This window comes from Sorghum bicolor, chromosome 7, assembly GCF_000003195.3.
Source record: "Sorghum bicolor cultivar BTx623 chromosome 7, Sorghum_bicolor_NCBIv3, whole genome shotgun sequence".
In the NCBI taxonomy this organism is placed as follows: Eukaryota; Viridiplantae; Streptophyta; class Magnoliopsida; order Poales; family Poaceae; genus Sorghum; species Sorghum bicolor.
In genome coordinates, this window is record NC_012876.2 from 60,381,678 (window position 1) to 60,398,161 (window position 16,484).

Sequence of the window (16,484 nt, forward strand, 5' to 3'; positions counted from 1 at the left end):
GTTCTTAGATCCGAACTACTCCAGCATTGCGCACAAGGGAACTCACTAGATTAACCAGAAGAACGGAATTTGCAGTAACTTCGAAGTTCAGACCAGCGTAGATAAAATCGGCTGTGCATCATACAGAATATATGGTTTGCTATTTCTTTTCCTTTACTGGAAAGAATTGAATTTACACGCTCTACACAACATTACAAATGGGCATTTCATATTTGAGATATGCCACTATGAGCTTGGGTACAGGGCATATGTTGCCTTCAGGTAGTCTATGATTTCAGCGCTTTCGAACATCTGGACTCCGGTGTTCGGATCTTCAATGTAAGGCGCCTGCCAGCACAGTAATACATACATATATGATGTCACATACTAGGCAGGCAAATCAAGAATGTTCAGCGTCAATGGCATCAATAGCAAGGCCTCATACCTGGAAAACTCCCTTTTTCTTCAAGAATTCTTGTCGTTTGGGGCTGCCACGTGCGCAGCTGCAGGAATATTCTCTGGTTACTAACGCTCTTGCACAGCACATATCTCAGCCCAGAAGAATTGAACTAATGTGTAATTCTACTAAAGTGAAAGCTTAGCAACAGCTGCTGTTATGATGCCATTCATTGACTTGTGGTTTTAAAGTATTTTGGATACCTGTGCAGCAGATGTGGCAATTCCAACTCAACAAGCGTCTCTCGTACTAATCTACAGAAGGGAGATCCCTGAAAAAATAGATCATCAGCCATTCAGAATCCAGAACTGGCACTAAACTGAAATAGATCACAACCATGATCTGTATACTATAAAGAAAGCTCATGTGTTAGGATTCAGACCTCATATGCCCATATCTCTATTGGCTGTGGTGGAACTTTTGAAGCAGTATAGGAATTTCCCTGTAAACAATGACGCAATGCCCATGTTTCTGAGCAAACACTCAGGGGAAAACATGCAATGAACTTGGTTATATTGTTTTTTCACATTGTACCTTTCCAAAACGACCAAGAGTAGCAAGCCCTGCTGTGATTGTCTACAAAACAAAGGGTGAAAGTTATCGAAACTGCATACTGATCCTTGGCAGAAAATAAACCATTATACTCATCGGATAGGCAAAAATACAGAAAGCTTGTGTAAACATATCACATATATTCCTAGATAATTGGGTACTAAATTAAACCATGCCATTTCGTCTTGGATAGTTGGGGTACTTAGTATCATATACTTTTCGATTAGTGGTACCTAGTTACTTACTGTTAACAGACCAAGTGATAGCATAATTGGAACAGTTCCATCGCCTGAAAAAACAAGCACAAGTGAGGGAGGCGACTAATAGGAACAACCCTGAAGGGCAAAGGTAAAAGGGAGATATGTTGAATACACACCGTATGTGTCAGCTAGGTATTTTATGATGTCATCTGATTCATACATGGCGACCCCTGTGTTTGGATCCACCTGCAACAGTCGGTATAACTTATTCCTTTGGAGTTCAGAATTGACAGATGAACACCATATTTTCCCCCAATGAAAAATTATGACACACACCAAAGTAGCACATTAGACCAATTTGATAAAAATCCATCTTGCCAGGGAGTCACAAATCTATACTCAATGGTGATCAGAAGTTCATTTATCAAATATAATTCGTGCACCATATTTCACAGATGTGAATGTGGGCACACTAGCAATCGAATATGAACTTAAGTGATAACGCACAATAAAATATCAGAACTTATGTAGGATGGTTGCATACCATGTAAGGAAACTGTTTCTTTCCACCCATCTCGAGGACTTTAGGTCGGAATGTTGGGCCTTTTTGAGGACAGGGGTAAAACAATACGTCTAGGTCCAAAACTGATACCATCTCTCTGACCTGAAATTTTTTCATCGCAAATACAAATACTAAAATTGTTTATGTGCATGAAGAATTACAGCTGCAAAATGCAGTTGCAGTAGATCAGGAATAGTCACCTTTCGACAAAATGGACAACTGAAGATTCGGAAGAATACACCAACAATGAAGAAAAGGAATAAGTCAGCATGATCATTGAGCACAAATAATAGGGGCTGGTACAACAAAAGTAGGTACAATTTTTATTGGGGAGCCAAAAGTAGGAGATAAACAGGACTACAGGAGGCAGAGGCGAGAGAGGATGTACCCTTCAAATTCATATATCTCGATAGGCTTTTCCGGTCGTTTGCACTGTCCTATTTTTGATTCCTCCTTCACCTTCCAAGCTACAACAAGAAACAAATGTTTGCAGTGATTTTCACAAACTTCGTCGTATTGTGCAATTCTTTGTGATTTCCATGATTTAGTAGGAGTAATAGCTGAAAATGAAAGAAATGTGAATAAATTCACCTCCGAATTCCAGTGCATATTGATCTGATGGTATCTCTGACGGAGAAACAAGTGATGGCGAGTACCTGCAATTGAAGTGACACGTGCAGGTAAGCAGGCATAGGCAGATATAGGCTGTATCCCACTAGCCCGTAGGACAAGGTAGACGCGCGTATGGTAAGAGAAGGCGTGGTGCGTACCCGAGGACGAAGACGCCGGTGCCGAGGCGGAGCGGGATGGCGAGCGAGGCGCCGAGGACGCTGTTCTGCTGGCCGGGCTTGACCTCGAACCTCTTGGGCTCGGGCACCTTGAACCCCGGCGGCGGCTTGAACTCCGGCGTCGGCGGCTCGGGGGCGGAGGTCGCGGCGGTGGTGTCCGGCTGGGCCCTGACGACGGCTAGAGAAGCGGCTCTGGCGGCGCGCGCGGTGGCGGTGGCGGTGGCACCCGGGGCGGCGGTGGCGCGGCGGGGGAGGAGGAGGGGCGTGCGGTGGTGCAGCGCGGTCGGGGCCGCGGGTGGAGCCATGGATTGGACTCGACGGCGACGGCGACGGACGGCGTGGGTGGCGTGGGAGTTTCTGTGGCGCCTACGCGGCCGGGCGAGACGCGGGGACGAAGCGATTGGTGTGGCTTCTGGCTTGTGCCAGTGGAGTGGATGGGCCCGGTCGCCAACGGTAATACATAGAGTAGCCACTGGCTGACATGTGGGGTAACCTAAGAGGGCCCACGAGCAGATGGCAACATGAATCTTTTGGCAGTTGGCACCGAGGCCCTCGCCACCTTCACCGTGCACATGCCAATATATCCGATGGCGATGGGTCATTGCAACCTGGGCCTTGTTTAGTTCCAAAATTTTTTTGCAAAATAGGAATAGTAGCAATTTCGTTTGTATTTGACAAATATTATTCAATTATAGACTAACTAGATTCAAAAGATTCGTCTCGTCAATTCCGACTAAACTGTGCAATTAGTTTTAATTTTTATTTATATTTAATACTCCATGCATACGTCTAAAGATTCGATGTGACGAGAAATCTGAAAAATTTTGCAAAATTTTTCAGGAACTAAACAAGACCCTGCATCCAGAAACGCTTGGGAGTTACAGGACAGGATCTACGTAGCGAAACATAGACCTGAAAAAAAAAATGTTCCAGCCTGATATATTTCAGATTTTATTTTAGTTGCCTGATGCAGATCGTGGGACGACGGTTAGGCACATTTTTTTGGTCCTGACCTAGGCTGCTAAACTTAAAAGATGTACCCCTCCGTCCCAAATTAAGTATCATTTTCGGTTTTTGTATTACAAATTTGACTCGATTTTAGAAAATATATGTAACATTTGTATCTATAAATAAATTTGCTAAAAACTAGATTCAAAGATTCTTTCAAAAAGATCTTTAAATCTAGTTTTTTAACAAATTTATTTAGAAATACAAATATTACACATATTTTCTATAAATTAAGTTAAACGTATGGCACGAAAATAAAAGACGACACTTAATTTGGGACAAAGGGAATAGATGTATAAATTTAATGTAAACAAAGACAAGTTAATTAAACAATGGTATATAAGAAACAAGTTCACCGCATCGTTTTTTCAACAGTAATATCTACCTCCACTAGGTAAGGAAAATGACGATACAAAGGAGTACACTACTCATTATCACGGTACCCTTAACATAAAAGCAAAAAAACATAGTGTCATCTTCTTCATGACCAGCAACGCTTCAACACAGAACTCTCCATCATCTTCTCACAAGAAATAGCAAACAGAAGGGGACAACCTCCATAACCATCCTCGAAGACGCATCAGCGAGAAATGCCACAAAGAACTATATAAGCTGCAAAAGAAAGTCCATCCCAAGAACGGAGCAAAAGCACCGATGAAAGACCCTCAGCCGAGGCAACGCCCCACAACAAGCTTGATGCTAATCCATCGCTGCCACGGGAGGACAAAACTTTTTTTTCTAAAGCTAAACAATAAACAATGATCACCTACCATTTAATAGTTATTTAGGCTAAACAAGCTAGATGCCAAATTAAATAGAATAAATGGTCACTTTTATACGGTGTTTAAATGGGCAAAGGCATAATTTAGTCGAGCAGTGTCACCAAATGATAGGGTTCAGGGCGTTTCTTTTTACCAGGGTTATTAACTTGGACAGAATAGAGTGGGATGAATACATTATTTGCAAGCTGACGAGTATGCATATTATGCACTAAAAATCCCCTTGTACCCAAGGGTATAAGTTGTCAACTTTAGGAGTGCTACACTCCTGAGTCCTGAGTCCTGATGTCTCGCCATCCGCTCAATATCCATCTAGAACGCCGTTTGACAACCTCTTCAAAAGCTCCGTCTTCCAATTAACCTCACATTGAATTCTTAATTGTAACCTTACCTAAACTACCCTAGGGCGCTGCCGTTTTAACCTTCTTTAGGCCTTGTTTAGTTCCCCAAAAATTTTATAAAATTTTTTAGATTCCCTGTCACATCGAATCTTTAGACGTATGCATAGAGTATTAAATATAGATGAAAATAAAAACTAATTGCACAGTTTGGTCGGATTTGACGAGACAAATCTTTCGAGCCTAGTTAGTTCATAATTGGACAATATTTGTCAAATACAAACGAAAGTGCTACTATTCCTATTTTGCAAAATTTTTTGGAACTAAACAAGGCCTTAGTCTTTGCAAAAAAACTAAGACTGTTATAGTATGTTACAACATTGGATGGGGATACCATCCCACAATCTGAGTTTAAGTTTTCACTAGGGGTAACAAAACAGTCATTAAGTTCTCTACGCTGCCAAAACTAAAAAAAAAAAAAAACTTCTTCAAGCTCTTTCAGACTAGTAGATTCTGAAAGCAAAGACCTTAGTTTTCAAATACCCCCGCAGGGTAGAAGCACTGATAATGTTGAGCACATCAAATTTCTTCTCACTCAACCAATGCAACAATTGCCAACTTATTCAAAGTTACAACCAACGTCAAAATATACAATCTGAGAAACCACTTAACATAGTTGTTTAGCAACTACACACTATCCTTTTGTTTGGATGTTGTCAGATTCATGTTAATTCATATGTGTAGAGATGAAATTTAATTTAAGTTCCAGTCTACTCTAATCCAACTCAACACCCCTACTACACCCCCAAAGCATGTGGATATGAATCGATGCAAATTCGACCACATGCAAACAAAGGCATACAATGACAATCGATCAACGCTCTCCTTCTCCTACCAAAACAAACCAAAATAATCCTCATTGTCAACACATTTACTGTCGCTCAAAAATTATCTCTAAGAACTTTGCTGTAAGAAAAGTAGCCACATAATTTTTTTTTAAAAAAAGCGAAGTCAAACTGATCCCACTCGCTAGCTAGTGTGTCGGATCAAAAGCTGGATCAAAACTTTTGACCCCATATATATATATATATATATATTTTAGTCCGATCCGGTGCCTGCGTAGTATGTGATCGGATCTACAGTAGTTGAGCATAGGAAAAATGAAAAGGCGGCCGTATCAAACGTGTGGACTGTGGAGGGATCGGATATGGGCCGCCGCGGGAAAGCAAGAGCCTTTCTACTCTACGTACGTGTAGTTGCGCCTGCTGTTGGTGGATGGAGGTTGATGACGACGGCGGCGGCGCGGCGCACTCGTTTGTTCGCTCGCAGTCGCAGGCGCAGCAGCCGCGTAGCCCGTACGCTCGCTTCGACGCGGCGTGGAAGATCCCCGTCGATAATATCGGGTACGGAGGAGGGATGGGCGGTTCCTTAGCCAAGTCGCTCACGCACGCCCCTGCTCTACTCAACCGAGTGTTTTCTTCCCCTCTTCCTCGTCGTTGCTCCTCTCGCTCGCGCGGTTCGTCTTCAACTAGTCTCGGCTCACAAAAAAAACTCCACGCCGCTTCTTCCATGGCGACGCGTGCGCCCCGTGCAGTAGTTGCATGAGATTGGCATGACCAACAACACGGAGAAGAAAATCGATCGCGCCAACATTCATATATACTCCATCACATCGCATGAGCAGCATCTTCTGCTTCTGAATTCCTCCTCCATTCCTGCACCAGCAGAGCCCCATTTTTTTTTTTTTGTTTTTCTGTTGCTCGGCATCCGTCCCACCCACCAGGCCACCACCAACCAGCCCACGACAGGCCAGCGCAAGAACGACGAAGCAAGTCGCCAGCCGCCACGCCACCTCGCCTCTCCCCCTCCCCCGCTCCCGTACCATGGCCGACTACAACCGCTACGGCCACAGCTACAGCTACGGCGGCGGCGGTGGGTACGGCCAAGGGCCACCGCCGTCAGCCCCGCCGGCGCCGCACATGCCCACCACCACCACCACCACCTCCGCCGCCCCGCCCTCCTCCTCTTCCTCCTTCTCCTACGGCGGGTACCCGCCCCCGCCCGCGGCCGCCTACCCTCCGCCGCCCGCGCAGGCGGCGGCGAGCGGATTCGGCTCCGGCTACGGCTACGGCTCGGGCTTCGTCCCCGTGGCGTTCCCGCCGGGGACGCACCCGGAGGTCGAGCGCGCCTTCCGCTCCGCAGACCGGGACTGCAGCGGCGCCATCGACGAGCGGGAGCTGCAGGGGGCGCTCTCCTCCGCCTACCACCGCTTCAGCATCCGCACCGTCCGCCTCCTCATGTTCCTCTTCAACGACGCCTCCTCCTCCTCCTCCACGCCCTCACGGATGGGTAACTAATAACGCCCGGACCTCCTCCTCTCTTTCTTCTTGCATGTTGCATCAAGGATTTCATTCGCCTCTGCAAACTCTGATGCCCGCTACCATACTAACTAGGGGATAATAATATAAAGGTTCAGATTCCCAACAGTGTCTGCCTGCCACCCATCATCATGTCTTCTGATTGCGCAGTGCTAGTTGAATTGTTTCATTTCTGATCGTTCTCTTCAGCGTGCAGCTTCAATTTTTGGGTATAAAGATTGTAAGACTATTTTGTGCTCAAACCTGAAAGCGCAAGGTGCTAGTTTCTTGTATTGCTGCTGCTTCAGATCATATGAATGCTCAGTGATGCAGACAAAGTAGCAGTTGGTGCTGCACGCCATCCTGCCTATTTTAGGGGGATTGTTCTTTCTGTTTCTGTAATGCTTCTGATTACCATCCTTCTGCGCCTGTGCCAGTTAGCAACTGTAGTATAACATTCATCTCATCTCTTTCTGTTGCATTTGTTTATTTTCTTCAAAGCAGCTATAACATTTTGCTTGTCAGAATGGTATATACTACAAGCTACTGACTCCATGCTGCTTCCACGTTGCAGGGCCAACACAGTTCGTATCGCTCTGGAATTGCCTTGGGCAATGGCGGGTGAGTATTGCACGATTTCTCAGTTCAGTTACAACTACAACTACAATTACAAACACAATGCGCAATTGCTACATTCTCATTGTACCACTAGTCCAATTTGTGATGCATAACGCTGTTTTTACATCTAAGGGGGTGTTTGGTTGGAAGTGCTAAAGTCTAACAGGTACCGTAGCACATTTGTAACTATAGCTCCAATCATGGACTAATTAGGCTTAAAAGAATCGTTTCACAAATTATTCTCTAGTTGTGTTTTTAGTTTCGTATAAGTAGTCTATATTTAGTACTCCATACATGTGTCCAAACATCCGATAAGATAGGTGTTAAAAAAACAGCGCGAACCAAACAGGGCCTAGTCACACAATAACAAATGATGTATACAAAAAGTACCAATGGCTATCAACTTGTCTTTGATTATACAAGAATCTTATGCATGATTGGAGTGGAGGCCATGTTTCTGTGTATGGTGCAGCTGGCGCTCAAATCATGTGTAGTGTAATGATGAAAGAAGTCAAAAGGCGATACAGTATTATTGCTGTTGACTTATTTATTTTGGAATTTGGAGTATCATCTATATACATGCTGTGATTCAGAATTGGTGATCTCCTTATTAATTTTCTCCATGGCACCATCTAGGGAATTTTCGACAGATACGATAGGGACCGGAGTGGGAAAATTGACTCCCGTGAGTTGACCGAAGCTCTTCGTAGCCTTGGATATGCTGTTCCACCTTCTGTCATCGAGCTTCTTATAGCGAATTACAACAATGGTGTGCCTAGCAATGGCGCCCTAGATTTTGACAACTTTGTGGAGTAAGTAATCTGTTGTAAAAAATAACCTTTCTATTCTTATCCACGTTTCGGTGGCTGAGCGCGTGTGACCTGACTTTGGTATATCTTTCTGCTCTTTGTAGATGTGGGATGATTGTCAAGGTATGTTAGTTTTGTTGCTTGGATACTACAGCCTATGGAGTGAATCAAGGATTTCAAGTTGTAATTACTGATATATATTCATTTTACGTGCTTGTTGTGTGCAGGGTTTAACTGAGAAATTCAAGGAGAAGGACACCCGCTACACCGGCTCGGCCACTCTTACATACGATGGATTCTTGTCCATGGTCATCCCCTTCATCGTCCCTTAGCTTGTGCTGTAGTTTTGTAACTTCATAGTCATCAGTCATGATTCTAGTAGGAGTGTTTTCCCCTAGTTTGTGCAAATGGATTTTCTTCTTTGTTTTTTATTTTGGAGAGTGGTGGTGGGGCTGTTAACTAGTGAGTCTTGTTGTTCAGTGCTCCCTTTATCTTGCAAATTGACTTGTTGGTAACGCATACCTTGTTCGTTTTGTACATTAATTAAATACCTTTGAGGGTTAGTTTCATGGAATTGACATCGTTTTGGACTATGAAATCGTTCAAGGACGATAAGCCCGTGCTTTGCCTGTCCAGACCTATTGAACAAGCCGTATGACATCAGTCAGTATTATAACGCAAGTTCGTCCTGATCATTAAACCCTGGATGGCACCGTTGGGGAACACAAACAAGCATGGTGTCTTTGTACTCGTGTGTTTGTACTGAGACTTGAGGCTGGCATTGCAAAAGTTCTGGCATCAGACTGTTACCAACCTCCACTATGAATCGTAAGTACAAGAGTATTGGGTACAAATTAGGAAGAATCAGGCCTTGTTTACCTAAAATTTAAAAACTTTTCAAGATTCTCCATCACACTAAATTTTGTGACATATGCATAGAGCATTAAATATATATTAAAAAATAACTAATTGCGTAGTTTATCTGTAAAACTATAAGGGAAATTAGATTGGGTGCTCTTGGACGAATACAGAGAAGGGGGCTTGTCCTTCCTTTTTTTGTTCGATCCTCTCCTGTTCGTGCCTGCTGCCTTCTCTGTACTGCTCTACACGGTGACATGGCTAGCCCACTTGTTGTACAGCCCATCAGGCCCACTGGCTTCTCAGTACCTGGATGGTACATGGCACAGACTTCGACAATTTTCGGTGTGGAGTGTATAGTTTTCCAAACATGCCGCTCAGCACGGCGCGGGCATGGGCATAGTAAGGCACGGCACGATACGGCGTGCCGTGCCTGATAGTGTTGTCGTGCCAATGTCGAGGCCTAGACACGACACTATGAAGCCTTAGTTGTGTTGTGCCATGTCGATCGACACGATGGCCTGCAGTGCCTGTGTCGGCCCGTCGTCATTGATGTGTGACTTCTAAGCTGCATCTCAGTCTTCGCGTGTACACGTCGCCGCCGCTCGAACGCACCTTGCCGAACTTGGATGAGTGCCGCAATCGGATGCACCAGACGCGCCCTCGCCGCCGCCGCCGCGTGGACGCGCACCGCCCTCGTGCAGGTGCCCCGGGGACGCGCACTAGCCTCGTGTAGCAGCCGCGGACAGGCCTTGCGCCGCCGCCATGCGAGTGCTATCCATGGGGGCAAGAAGATAGGTTTCAGGAGGGAAAAGGGCCGGCTTGAAGCACAAACTATTGCTTGAAGAAGAGCCATCATGGGAGTAGGTCCAGCAAGACACGGGGTAACCGAGAGGAGGACAAGAGGAGGAGCACGGGATGAGGACAGGACATAGAAGACGGCGGCCACTGGGAGTGATTTTGTGAATTGGGAGAAGAAGTTAGGGTTTTTATCATTATATACTCTTATTGGACGGCCACAAGTTTCTCTAGATCATCCAATGGCTAAGAATTATCAGGCTAAATTCGTGCCGACCCAAAAACCATGTTGTGCCCGTGCTAGCCCATGGGCTATCATTGTGGCCCAGCCACGACACTAAGGCCGGGCCGTGCCAGGCACGAGCACGATGGAAGCCGGGCCATGTCGTGCTAGTGTCATGTCTTTAGGGCCGTGCCAGTGCCGGCCCATCTGGAAGACTATAGCGGAGTGCAGAGCCATTCATGATAGTTGATGCATGATTGCAACTTACAACTGCCGGCTTTGTTTACTTTAAAAAAAATTCAGCCATCACATCTATATGGAGCATTAAATATAGATTAGAAAAATAACTAATTATATAGTTTCATGTATTGCATAGTTTATATGTATTTTGTAAGACGAAACTTTAAAGCCTAATTAGACTATAATTGAATACTACTTAAAACTTTTCTTTTCGCGAAGTAAACCAGGCCTAATATAATCCGAAGAGGTGGACAGTTTTTGACTCAAGTATCGATTTCTGCGAGCGATCATTGAGGCTCAAGGTGAGGCGAGAGAAGAGCCAAGGCTTGACCCACGCTTGTCGAGGAGAACCACACACTGCGGCTAGAGCTGGGCAAAGACCGACAAGACCTGGAGTTCGGTGCTAGCTGCTCCTCCGTCGCCACTCAACACAACGGCACCTACTGCATCTCCTCCAACGCGCCGTTGGAGTTGGAGTCGCACTCTCCTTTCCCTCAATCGCGCCCAGGCCTAGTGGTGCCGTAGTGCGGCAGTGCAGTACGACTGTTCTCGCACCTTCCGTTCACGCAAGCGCAACCTTTGCTCCTGTCGTTGTCTCAGAACCCCTGCGCCACGCCTCCCCCCTGCAACCGGGATAAGAAGAAGGGAAAAGAAAATCTCTGATCGAGATTCCTGCCCGGCTGATAGAATCTTTGGCAGCCACATCCATGGATATACTGCTAGGTTCCGGGAGATTCTTGGCGCGACGGCTTCCTCCCCTCGCGCTCGTCCCTCGCTGCTCTCGAGGCTCCCCGGACAAAAGCGGCAGCGACAAAGGTAAGCACCGATCTGATGGTTGTCGTGTCAAGTTCTTTGCTGCTACCGTAAGTGTTTGGTGAAATGCCGCAGTGGATTACGTGCTTGACTAGTAGCGGTGTCACTCGGTCTAGCGTTGTGAGTATGGCCGATCAGAGATGCAGTACGGTTTTAAGTTGCCCAGTCATCATATCAGGAATTCAGGATGCAACCGCCTGCTTTCCTCGTTTAGTAGGTTGATGAGGTGATCTGTTTATCTGATCGCCGCAGGGCTTTGTGTGCTAAGATTTGAGTTGGATGATGCTTGCTTTGCTTGCCTCAATTTCAAGAGGGTGCAGGTTTTGGTGGTTGCCTGCACACCTTAAGACAACGTATATGCATACATTTGAGTTTGACGTGCTACTGATGGAGTTGATCTAAAAGAAATTCTACTAATAAGGCGATGAAAAATCAACGATGCACCAATTGTGTAGGTTGTCCTTATGTTGGTGTTCCCTTTCCTCTCTGAGTGTCTGAGTGAGGTTTACAGTGCACAATCCAGTGGTTAAGTCCTGGAACTCGAATTTGCACTATTTTTGGTAATACCTAATCCCTTTTCACAAGAAGTTACTACTCACTGGACTCAGTACATAGAAAAAAATAGCCCGCTATTTTTGTCGCTATAGCCCAAAATAGCTTGAAAAAATTGTGCCGCTATTTGCGTTCATGCTCAATTTTACCGCTATTTTGCCGCTAAAGTGCGCTAATTACAGTTTATAAATCGCTAAACACCTTGACCTTAGCTCGCTATTTGAAACATGGCTCAGTAGTCAATACTTGGCTTTGATGTTGCTTATCCATACTTTTGCTTTGGTGGATAGTTGGTGATGATGATTTATGAATTGCCATCTTATAGTTGTTATGGTACAAGGTTATGCATGATCTCAGAAACCTCTTATGGTTAGAATTTTGTTGCTGTACTAATAAAATAATAGTAGATGACTTAGGGCTCTCCTGCAGAACAAAATTCTGACCACAGATAGCTTGCAAGGAGAGGATGGGCCACTGTACTAATTCACAAACCTTGCTCCCATCAACCTGAAAACAGAAAGGATAATACTCTATATTGTTCCTTGGCACAGGATGTTTGGACAACATCTAACTGGATGTACATGGCTAACTGTAGCTCTAGTCTGAAATTGCAAAAGGCCTCCTAGAAAAGTGGTGGTGGTGGATTCTAGTGTTAGTTCCAGTGGAAAGGAGAAAGGAAGCAAGTGGCATCGTTGTCTAAATCTTGTGAAACCATTGGAATACACCAAACCATATAGAGTGTTTCAAAAATCAAATCTGACAACCAGACAATCTGCTACTTCATCAGGGAGGATATTGCTCCAAGGAAGTTAGCATTAGGAAGTTCAACCTTTTGTATAAATTTTGATCGTTTAGAGCTGCTGATGTAACCCACTGTAATTCAGACATCTGCTGGAGCAAATGCCTTAGTTTGAATCCAGCAAACTGGAATTCAGTACTCGAAATGTGGCTAGAGCTGACAGCCACTGGAGAGGCAACTGACCAGTCCCTCGCACTCCTAGTAGCGTGGACGATCTGGAAACAACGAAACAGCAGAATTTTCAGTCAGGGAGAAGAGAACGAAAGCTCGGTCTTTGCAGAAATCCATGACCAAGTAGTCTCCTGGAGCATGTCGAACATCAGACCTCTGTCCACTTTAGTTGTAAACTCAGTTAGTGAGTAGTCAGTTTTCCTCCTCCTTTTCTTTTGCCTGGCTGGTGGTCTACCAGCTTAAGAGGCGATGTGAGCACAACTTGTGCATGTATTTCTGACTCTCCTTATTAATACAAGGCAGCTGTAAGCTGGAACTTTAAAAAAATGTGACCCACTATACCTTTTAAAACTTCTCACTTTCCTTTTTTATTAAGATGGCAGCATTCCTGTCTTCCTTTTTAAACAAGAAAAAAATTGCACTTATCTGTACATATTTAGTTTATTTTAGATATCGTTATGAAGGTAGCAATAACCATTTCTTTTCTTCCTCGTCAGGTGAAACCTCTACTGACTGGGACAAGGCATGGGCTAGCTTTAAGAATAAAGGGAAGAGGACCCTCTTTTCTGATTTCTCACCAAACAAGTACGTGACCTGGAACCCACGGCGCAGCGAGTATCCATTGTCAGAAGAGGTTGATCCAATCAAGAGAACTGAAAGATCTAACTTGATGCTGTGGACAAGTCCCCAGTTTACCTTGGTGGGGGCAATTATCATCGTCTTGACATTACTAATCTATACACTAGTTGTTCCTCCCAAGTAACTGCAGAGGTGACAGCTAGGAGGTGAGCTGTAAACTAATATTTCTACTGGGAAGTATGTATTGTACATTTTTACATGTATTAAACCAACTATAGCAGTATTGCTTCAATTGCAATCAAGTAGATATAACACCACGTCCATTCCATTCTGGAGGTTTTCTTCAATTGTATACTAAATGGCTGCTCTCCGAGTCTTTATTCCTCCATTATAACGAAGAAATATTTGGGATGGGTAGAATAATATGTTGGTCGGTTTTCTATAATCACAATACATGTTGATGCTCCTGATGCAACTTTTGTGCATGTTATCACTTCTCAGCAACTGCAGTGTGTGATCATCGAATATTAGCTGTATTAATCTGTGAAGGGTAGTTTGTAGTGTTGGGACTGTTCGGGCAAGAGGACATGTGCAAAGTATCAATTGGAAACTGATGGACACATGAGAATCACGTTTCTTATTACAGACAAGTTCAAGTCAAACAAGACAGATCATTGCCTCCATACAATAATAAGCCCTAGGCAGACAGGAATCTTGCTTAGATGTAAAGCTATATAACTAACCTTGTTTCCTAGGCCCTAAATAATTGGCTTATGTCCCTTGTGTTGGAGGCATCAGGATGGTGTGTTTTAACATTTTGTTAATATATAGAGAGCAAATGCAATTGTAAAATAACATAGCTAGGCTCTCGCGTTATGTCGAAGACTTTGGTAGTTGCATCTTTATATGAAGCATCTTGGATCAAGTCAAACTTCAGACTTTTTATCCTTCAGACTTGAACAGTTTCCAAGTTTTGATTCTTGTGTGTTGTTGCACACTGTCGGTCAGTAAAAAGAGATTGGTTCGCTTCCGTGATAGTTATATTTGTCTCTTGCTTTTGTTGCTGTTGCATTGTGTTTGAATCCAGACAGTAGCAAACAGAAAATTGGTCCATGCTGATGACTAAAGACTTTTCTTTCCCTGTGTGAACGGAATAGATGGGTCACAGGGGTAGTGTGTCACTCAAGTCAACTGCTCTCTTATGACCAAATAATTTCTTGTAACAACTTTGGCCCCATGTGTGCCTGTATTTTAGTGGCTCATTGATTGTGCATTATTGTTCAAGTTATCAAACATATGTCTTGTTTTGGGGCACTTGCAAGGTCCATGACTGTATCTGGCATTAGTAGTGAATCTCAATGTTCTTCTCCTGTTCTTGTCTGGAGACCAAATCCCATTGCTAGATACTGATTTTGCTTAGACCATGGACAAGGAATTGGACAGCCAGACAAGGGCATGATTTGCTATGGCAAGCCAGCTGGATTGCTGATCACAGAATCTAGCCAGTCGTAGTCCCAAAATTTTGTCAGATCAGCTTTGTGACTACTCCACCCAAACACTGAAACATCAGATTGGCTGGTCACCATTGTTCTTGTAAACCAGTTTTGATTGCTGGTAACCATCAAAGATGCCTGATTATTCCCATGTCTGTACTACTTTGTTCTTCACACTGCAAGTTGTCACTTGGCAGTGCATCCAGATACCATGAAGGTGTTTTTTTTGTGGATAAAAGATACCATGGAGGTTGAGACCTTATTTAGTTCACATCAAAAATAAATAAATAAAAAATAAGATTCCTTATCACATCGAATCTTGCAGCACATGCATGGAGCACTAAAAAGACGAAAACTAAAACTAATTTTATAGTTTACCTGTAAATCGCGAGATGGATCTTTTGAGCCTAGTTAGTCCATGATTGAACAACAATTACTAAATAAAAACGAAAGTGATACAGTACCCAAAACTAGAAAAAATGGAACTAAACAAGCGCTGAATCAGAGGTAAAGCAGCACACTGACTGCACATAAGACGCAGTCTCTGGACTGAACGCAGGACAGATTGACATGGCTGACCGAAAAAAAAAAAAAAGACCGATGCTCATGCTGATTTGTTGTGAAAAAACCATTTCATGACTAAAAAGTAGTGTTGCACAGTAATGGTAGAGTCTCGCCAGTTTATTTGTAGTTGTAGGTTTCAGTGTGAAAGGTGAGTACAAGCCCAGAGCGATTCTAGAACTCTTCAAACTTGGGAGAGGAGCAACCTCCTTGCTCCCCAAGGAAGCTTTGGCGCCTTGGCCCCCACTCTTCCCCACTGCATCTCATCTGCTCTGCCTCTGCGCCTATAAAAATGCCAAAGCCTTCGCCTGCCGCCGTCACTCACTCACACACACACTCGTCACTCGATAACGGCGGCGATGGAGCAGCGGCAGCGGCAGCAGGAGGCGGCGAGGCGGACCCTGCCGCGGCGCGGGCAGATCAAGGCGCGCATCTTCGCGAGCCTGTTCCGGTGCGTCGTCCCCGAGGCGCCCGCGCGCAAGGAAGGCGGCAGCAAGAACAAAGATGGTGGTAGCCGCCACCGCCGCCGCGTCTCCCCCAGTGGCTGATGCGGCTTGAGCGAGGCAAGATAGTACGGAGAATCAAGACGTGGGGCTGCGATAATCCCGCCAAGAAATGCTGCAGCCTGCAGCGCCGGCAGGTCCTTCGGGGATGGGATTGATGGGGTGTGCACTTCGGGTAAAGATGAATTTGTGTAATGGTAGGGGATTCAGAGTTTCAGAATTCAGGAGACAGGGCAGTGAATAATCTGGATTCGGAAGCTTTTTGTGATCGGATGGAGTCTCTGAACTCCGGCTTCACTTTGAGTGTTATGTATCGCTGTATAGACAGCTGCAGTACAGCCTGCGCAAGGGTTGTTGAATTGTACTGGGAATTTGTTAACCTGAATGATGACCAAAAACAAAACCCCGGCCTGTTCATGTGTAAATTTGTACCTGTAGTGTAGAGTT

General features: G+C 44.7%; 3 protein-coding genes across 3 annotated transcripts; 2 read left to right on the forward strand and 1 right to left on the reverse strand.

Moving 5' to 3' along the window:
* Positions 51-2,972, reverse strand: LOC8057981. The gene is made up of 12 exons (XM_002445637.2): positions 2,521-2,972; positions 2,342-2,406; positions 2,139-2,217; positions 1,951-1,969; positions 1,733-1,852; positions 1,365-1,434; positions 1,234-1,277; positions 971-1,012; positions 819-878; positions 640-707; positions 425-482; positions 51-327 (listed from the first exon to the last, which is right to left on the reverse strand). The coding sequence occupies exons 1-12, from the start codon at positions 2,841-2,843 to the stop codon at positions 226-228; spliced, it is 1,050 nt and encodes a 349-aa protein (XP_002445682.1). The 5' UTR covers positions 2,844-2,972; the 3' UTR covers positions 51-225.
* On the forward strand, positions 6,034-9,023 carry LOC8057982 (probable calcium-binding protein CML48). The gene is made up of 5 exons (XM_002444548.2): positions 6,034-7,012; positions 7,595-7,641; positions 8,275-8,450; positions 8,552-8,570; positions 8,675-9,023. Exons 1-5 carry the CDS (start codon positions 6,547-6,549, stop codon positions 8,777-8,779), a joined length of 813 nt encoding a protein of 270 aa, XP_002444593.1. The 5' UTR covers positions 6,034-6,546; the 3' UTR covers positions 8,780-9,023.
* On the forward strand, positions 10,837-13,950 carry LOC8057819. The gene is made up of 2 exons (XM_002444549.2): positions 10,837-11,382; positions 13,399-13,950. Exons 1-2 carry the CDS (start codon positions 11,274-11,276, stop codon positions 13,662-13,664), a joined length of 375 nt encoding a protein of 124 aa, XP_002444594.1. The 5' UTR covers positions 10,837-11,273; the 3' UTR covers positions 13,665-13,950.